The following is a 7917-nucleotide window of genomic DNA, read 5'->3' as shown; positions in this document are numbered from 1 at the left end:
GGAAGAGGAGGAGGAGGAGGAGAAGAAGAAGAAGGAGGAGGAGGAGGAGGAGGAGGAAGAGGAGAAGGAGGAGGAGGAAGAGGAGGAGGAGGAGGAGAAGAAGGAGGAGTAGGAGGAGGAGGAGGAGGAGGAGGAGAAGGAGAAGAAGAAGAGGAAGAGAGGAAGAGGAAGAAGAAGAGGAAGAGGAAGAAGAAGACCTTTAACTCGGTTTAAAGTCATCTTTGCACACATTTGACCATAATGCCTTGCATGGATAGCACCCTATTGAAGCTTAATAGTCCAGTTAAGGCAATAGCTCTACGTTGCATGCTCCATGTTTGCCTTGACTGTTCTATGTGCTCAAAATGCCTTGTCTAGCTCTCTGATTCCTCGTCTTACATACCCCAGTTCTGCTGTGCAGAGGACTGAGCCCGAGGCTAGTTTCTAGCTCAAGGCCACTCAGCATGGTTCTGTTGGCAACTCTCTATTTTGTAAAGTGTTGGCCATGATCTTTTGGGAACTCACAAACCTGTCCCTGTGCTTGGGCAGCTGCACTGTGCAGCTTGTTAATTCATGAATGCTGAGGCTTGGATGAGGTGACCCTCTGCTTCAGAACCCTATTATAATGTCTGTCGATGTATACCGAAATATCCCTGTTTACGCCTTAAATACACGTAACTGTGTGTCAATTAAAAATGGTGGTGGTGGTGAGGAAGAAAGACCACTATGGAAATAGCCCCACAGTTTGACAAGAAAGGTTAAGGTTGGTTGTCTTTCTTAAACTTTGGATAATTTTGAGGTTAAAATACAATGATTTTTTTTTTGACCCAATAGTCTTCATGCTCCTGAAACAATATAGTGCATTGGGGACTTGTCTTTGTCACGGTTACCACTGCTACAGTGAAACACCATGACCAAAAGCAACCTGGGAAGTCAAGCTTATGATTGAGACTGGATTCTTTTGTCCGGGCATAGTTTTTCTAATTGTACTATTCACACACACCTAGATGACTCACAACTTACTAATGCAGTCTTCATAAGAGAGAGGCTCTAGATGATTCTTGGCTCTGGTGGCTTTTGAACAAGCTTCCTATTTCTCCAGTATCCTCTGTGTTACAGGGGATAAGTAATGACCCGTGTAATCAGTGCCACCTAGGATTGATTGCCCCACCCCCTCCCACCATGCAGGGGCTCTGCCCTTTAGGCTCTGCCCTTTAGACTCTGGCCTTGAATGTGTCAGTACTGCTCATTGCAGCCAGGTGTGATGTTGACCTTGTGAAGCTGAGGCAGGAGGATCAAAAGTCTGAGTGCACCCCGGCTACATAGCAACAACCAGTCTCCCTATAAATAAATTAGCATTTGTTTTTCCTGGATCTAAGGTAAAAAGTGTTCCGTGGGATTTGAATGTGTTGGGCTTGTTCTATTGTACATTCCATGAACTCGACTAAGTCCTGAGGCTTAATATACTGAACTAGCGGCTTCGTTTTCCAGGGCGGCAAGAAATACAGCAGCCCCTGTGGAGGAAGAAACTGCTCTGTCTGCCAGTGTTTTCCTGAGAAGGGATCTCGGGTGAGTGACACAGAGGTCAAGACTGACAGCCTGCCTGGGGTTCAAATCTTTCTGAATATTTAACCTTCCGTAGACTCTGATCCTCCGCATGATCTGTGTGCCTGCAGTGCTTAGCTGTTATAAACTGTCCATGTTCTTAGAGAGGGCTGCCATGAATTGAGACTGTGTGAAGCAGAGAAAAGAGCCTGGTCCAGTCTATTTGGAGTTCTGTAGGCTTCTTGTATATTCATGGGCATCTCTTTCTTTTCTTTTCTTTTCTTATTTTTTTTGTTTTTTTTGTTTTTTTGTTTTTTTGTTTTTTTGTTTTTTTGAGAAAGGGTTTCTCTGTATAGCCCTGGCTGTCCTGGAACTCACTCTGTAGACCAGGATGGCCTCGAACTCAGAAATCCACCTGCCTCTGCCTCCCAAGTGTTGGGATTAAAGGTGTGCGCCACCACCTCCCGGTGAGATTCTCTCTTCTATCTCTTGTATTCTGTTGGTGATGCTTGCATCTACAACTCCTGATTTCTTTCCTAGGTTTTCTATTTCCAAGGTTGTCTCTCTTTCTGATTTCTTTACTGTTTCTATTTCCATTTTTAGATTCTGGATGGTTTTGTTCATTTCCTTCACCTGTTTGATTGTGTTTTCCTGTAGTTCTTTAAGGGATTTTTGTGTTTCCTTTTGAAGGGCTTCTAGCTATTTACCTGTGTTCTCCTGTATTTCTTTGAGGGTGCTATTTATGTCTTTCTTAAAATCCTGTGTCATCATTATAAGAAGTGATTTTATATCTGAATCTTGCTTTTCTGTTGTGATGGTGTGTCCAGGACTTGCTATGGTAGGAGAATTGGGTTCTGATGATGCCAAGTAACCTTGGTTTGTGTTGCTTATATTCTTATGCTTGCACTGAACCATCTAGTTATCTCTAGTGCTACCTGCCCTTGCTAAAGCTGACTGGAGCCTGTCCTTCCTATGATCCTGGTTTGTTAGAACTCCTCAGAGTCAAGCTGTCTCTGTGATGCTGTGGTCCTGGGATCCTGGGTTCCTGGGCTTGTTAGAGCACCTGGGAGTGGAGCTTTCCCTGGGGGTTTTGGGACTGGCTGCAGAGTTTGTGCCCAAGGTCTGCTCAGGGCACTGGCTGGCCCAGACAGACCAGAAGGCTCATCCTGTTTTCTTATACAACCCACATGTGACTACCAGCCACAATGGGCTTAGCCATCTACCATTGATCATTAATTGAAATAAAATGCCTTACAGCTGGATCTCATGGAGGCATTTCTTAACTGAAGCTCCTTCATCTCATGACCCTAGTTTGTAGCAGGCTTACACACAAAACCAGGTAGTGCAGGGTCTGGATTAACTTAAATCTGTTTCTCAGAGTTCTGAAGGCTGAAAAGCCAAGTTCAAGGTGATCACAAACCCTGTGGCTAGTGAGAGCTATTTCCTAGCTTGAGAGTGGTGCCCTTCAGGGGTGGAAAGAAAGAGAAAAACTCTCTAGGATCTTCTCAAAAGGGCTCTATGGTGATGATTAAGTCATCTCCCAGGCACCCCACCTCCTACTCTTGGAAACCCCATCTCCTACTCTTGGAGACCCATCTCCTACTCTTGGAGACCCATCTCCTACTCTTGGAGACCCATCTCCTACTCTTGGGACACATCTCCTACTCTTGGAGACCCATCTCCTACTCTTGGAGACCCATTTACAACTCTTGGGGACCCATCTCCTACTCTTGGGGACCCATCTCCTACTCTTGACCCACTGAAGCTTGGAATTTCAACACATGAGTAGGGAACTTAAAGAAACATTCAGTCCAAACAATGTCCATATCAACCCCAAGGGCTAGACATGACCCTCAAAGTGCAGACTTAACTGGTCGTCGGCTTCAGGGCAAAACATTTCCTTCTTCCCACTTCACAGTTTTATTGCTGTATCCATGTGTCTTTAGAAATATCAGTCCCCTTAATTCTGCATTTTCTTGCTGGGGATCTTTTTGTTTCGCCCATCTTTCTAGGGACTCTTGACTGTGGAGACAGCCATAGTCGAAGCTGGGTGCAAGGAGCTACTGATATCTAACATCAACAGAATAGAAAAGGCCTATTCTGATCTCTATAGCTCCATGGGGTGGGTGTAATTATTTGTGTTTCCATCTGATGGTGTAGGGAGCCCAAATCAGAGCCAGCAACCACATCCAGGTGCCTGGCCTCATCTCCAGGACTTGCTCCACAGGTATGGAAAGGTTATTACATGTAGGTTCCAACACCTGGGTCTACTGTCACTCTGTGAGATCAAGAGAACCCTTCCTGAGATCAAGCCCTCTATATTTGCTACCTGGATCCTGCTTCCTTTTCTTGAGCTCCATGATCCCAAGCCAATGACTCTGTACAGAGTGTGCCTTTTGGCCTCCAAGGCTGTCTGTGGATTGCCAGAGTTCCCGAGGCTGAGCTCCTCTCTACTATGTGTGTGTCCCTGGTACTGGGTGGCCAAAGGGACTGTGTGTGCAGCCCCAGCAACCCCCCCCCACCTTTCCTGATGACTGTGATCTCCCTGTGAGGGCTGCAGGTGGGGGTGACATTTTCTAGCAGAGAATGTGGGAGGAAGACAGTATGTCCCTGGGAGGAGGTGGAGATATAGGTTCTCGGTCCTTAGCATCCAGCCTTGCTCTCAATCTAGTGGAAGCTCCAGGTGGACAGCTGAATAGTAATGAGCTGACACTGAATTCCAGGGGCTGGAGATGTCTCCCTGAGGCTACTCAGCCCATTTAGGAGAAAGCTGGTATCCCGAAGAAAAAAGTTGGTCCTTTTTATTACTTGATAATACAAAACAAATTCTGGTCATTTTAAATAACTGTGACCAACTGCCATTCCCCACGCCCCTAACTGAAAACTTTCTTCTTTTTAGCAAGTCTCCTTTCTACTTTGATCTTTCTTCTCCCCCACCCTCTCATCTCCCCCCAACTCCATGAGTGTGTGACATGTGCAACTCATTGCATTTATGTAGGTTTGCTTGTATGAGCATGTGTGGAAGGCTGTTACTAACGCAATGCCACCTCATCTGTGGATATAGCTCAGAAGAAAGTGACACCTCTCTAGCAACCATCAGTTGCCACGAGTTCCTTACAGAGGAGCCGTGGTGGCATCATGAACCCTTCCCCATTCTTGGTGAAGAACCTGTACCAAGCACTTAGATTTTCACCTCAAAACTATGGCTCTAGGAGAAGCAGTATCCACCTGTCCAGTGGGCTAAATCAGTTCTTTACAAGCAAAGCTGGCTTCTCGTTAACAGCTGGGATTAGCTCTTATCTGAGTCTGGAGCTCTATAGGGAGGTAAAGCAGGAACAGATGCATGCAGTGGTCCAGCATCCTTTCTCCATTAGTTTGAGTATGGCTGTACCTAAACTCCATCATTAGATCCTAAGTATATACTTGTGATGAGTCATGTAAAGAGCCCCTTGATTCACAGTGCACACCTTAGAAGGATAAGTTGTTGATCATTGGTTTCCCCTTTGGAATAGGTGTGTATCATCATACTGAGTTGAGGAAGTAGGTAGTCTGCATGCATCAATCAATAGATTAAAACCCAGACTCTAGCCTACAGAGAATTCAGAAGCCTTTGCTGTGGCTACTGTAGATCCATAAGGAGACTGTTTCCAAGAGAGAGGAACACAGTTAACAGTGAGTCTCTCCTCTGCTCCTAGACTTCCTATCTCACACTGGCACTGCTAGGAAGGAGTAAGCTCTCATAGTTCAAATCCCTGTTACCTTCAAGTGTGTCCAGAGATGAGCATCTATGCAGCAAGTCAACTCTGACCACTGTGGTACCAGGAATTTTTCAGACCAGTGGTGTTGGAGTCTCGGCTGGAGAAGGGAGTATCCCCTTGATGGCTGGCTTGCAGACTCAAGCTCAATCTAGGAGAGAAAGGAACAGGGGGTAAATGGCTTTAAACTCATTCCATCTTCAAGTTTCTAGTTTGAAACCCAGATCAAATATTAGTGAGTCTCTCTTTCCTTTGGGATTGCGAATCACTGAATACAGTCAGTACAATACAGTCCTATGCCCTCACTCACCTACCTCTTATACGTTTATCAGCCTGCACCCTGTGATTAAAACATAGAATTTCCTTGGGGGAATTTCAATTATTCTTAGGATTTCTCATGCCATTAACTTATTTGCATGCACAGTTCTAACTGTCAGACTCTTTTTTCACTCACACAGCTGCATTCAGGATGCTAACTTCAGCCCGACAAATGGTCCCACTTAGTAATTTTATGACTCCAATTTCTCAGTAGTCAATAATGTTCTCTTTCATCGAAATACCACCCACTGACAGCTGAAGGTGGATAAAACCAGTCTGTCATCCATTCCTTGGCTTTGGAACTGCTTCCTTGCCCCGTCACATCTGGTTCCTCCAAGGACTCCATGTCTCATTACTAGAAAATTCTCTGATCAGTGATCTATCTGATGCATGTGCTTTTAGGGGACAGCAGGTAACCTGAGGTCAGATGGCTGGGACCATTCTCATCAATAAACATGAGGTTCATTCATGGATCTCACGCCTTTGTCCTGCAAAAGCAGGGAAATCCAGAATCTTTTTGAAACTAGTGCCTTAGTGCCCTAGTGTTAGTGTTCTGCTAATGCGTGTGTTTTCTGGTGGATTCCAGGCTGCCAGGCTACAAGTTACAGTGTTGGCTGAGGTTGCTCAAGTGTTTATTTCAGAAATGGTAACCTGGGTGTTGAACACCAGAACAGTTGTGGAAGCTGAATGGCCATCTTTCCAGGTTGGAATTTGCTGTGTCTCAGGGTTGAGTGTTTCTCAGAAGGGTTTTGAGGGGCGGTCCGTTTTTTAGCAAAGCTCTGGTCTACCTATAAAGGTGACTGCAGCAACCAGTCGTTGGCATCTATCTGAAGAATTGCTGCAAGTAATCCACATCAATTTTGCACGCTGGGCAAAATCTTCTTAACTTCTAGCATTTGTGTCTATGGAAGAAGGAAACAATAGTTGCCTCCCACACTCTACAGTGTGTCACCTTTCCCATCATATCAAGTGTAGACATGGTTCTAACCTAACAAGACTTTTCCTGGGACTCAGGTGTAGTGTGTGTTTGGTGGTGGGTTTCATGTTTCTGCTTATGTTCTTCATCTCCTTCAGTGCAGGGATTTCTAGTAGGCTTCAGGTAGCCTCTACGTGCAGTTCAAGTGATTATTTTGTCACTTTGGTGTGCTGTCTTATCTACAATTAATAGTAATACTTTCCCATTTGTTGGTCAAATAACCAGCAAATACTTGCCAGGCAATGGGCAAGACTGTGTGATCAGAAGAAAGTCCCCATGGCTGGGGAGTTTCACCATCCTTAGGAGAAACTGAGAAGACCCACCCTCCAGCCACTATTCCTGGGTGCTTGAGGGTGTCTTATTGGAAAGAGGATACAGCAAAGGCCCTTGCAGCTCCCTGGGTGGGTAAGTTGGTGGCCTGGCCTGGCCTTGCACAGAAGCATGTGGGCGACAGATATAGGGTTCTGGATATGCCCTTGAGTTTGGACCTGCTGGAGTTGGAGGGCAGCCAGCCCCAGCCTGGAGGAAAAGTCACATTAACACCCACAGCTTCTGTGACAAATTAGCACATGCTTACTGGCTTTCGGCAACAGAAGTGTATGCATCAGCAAACGCTTGAGACCAGCTGTTCAAAGGCAAGGGGTTGGCACTGCCAGGATGCAGCTGGAGAATCTGCTCCAACCTCCGTGGTTCCTGCCCTGGTCCTAGATGCATTACCCCAGCTTCCTTCACATGGCTTATTCTCTGTGGTGTTGAATCTCATTCTTCCATTAGGGAAGCAGATGCGGGAGGGCAGTTAGAACTGCCCTTGGGCACCTCACAATAAGTGAACCCAGGAGAAGGTCCTAATCATCTCCAGCCATCTTCTAAGTACAGTGGGGATTGGGACGCTGGATGCGAGAATATGGGGAAGATAGGGCGTTATTAGGAGCAGCACGCACAGAACCCGACCTGGTCCTAGGTCTCCACAGCACATAGATAATGTCAGTCTGTCCCCAACACAAAATGGGAGAACTGTTCCTTAGAGAGTGGTCGAAGAGGTGACCTTGTTGTCCAAATGGCTAAGCTTTCTCCTTTGGTTCTCTGTGCAGGGTTTTCCTACTGTACCTGCATACTGCCTCTTGAGAGTATAGCTAAAGTCCCTAGTGCTCCCCAAGGCAGGCTGATTAGTGCACCCCCCACACTCGTTGTTAGCAGGCGAGGTTATCTTAGGGTGCAAGAACTTTCTTGGCTACTGCACTCCAGGATACCCGGACCATTCACCATCTTCCCATTCATTGATTTTAAAACACTTCCTGATGTCCAGACTCCTCCCTCCTCCAACAATATGGGGCGGGGGGGGGG

The 7917-nt window shown here is 46.1% G+C and overlaps 1 protein-coding gene across 4 annotated transcripts in view; it reads left to right on the top strand.

Moving 5' to 3' along the window:
- The window catches only part of Col4a4 (collagen type IV alpha 4 chain), a 113464-nt gene that overhangs the window by 21254 nt on the left and 84293 nt on the right, over positions 1 to 7917 (top strand). For all 4 annotated transcript variants that reach the window (XM_031368170.1, XM_031368172.1, XM_031368171.1 and 1 more), the window contains one exon: positions 1471 to 1548. In XM_031368170.1, the coding sequence (XP_031224030.1) occupies positions 1471 to 1548 (78 nt within the window). The remainder of the gene's footprint in view (positions 1 to 1470; positions 1549 to 7917) is intronic.

This window comes from Mastomys coucha, unplaced genomic scaffold (genome assembly GCF_008632895.1).
Source record: "Mastomys coucha isolate ucsf_1 unplaced genomic scaffold, UCSF_Mcou_1 pScaffold14, whole genome shotgun sequence".
Classification (NCBI taxonomy): Eukaryota; Metazoa; Chordata; class Mammalia; order Rodentia; family Muridae; genus Mastomys; species Mastomys coucha.
This window is presented reverse-complemented; position numbering and strand designations above follow the sequence as displayed.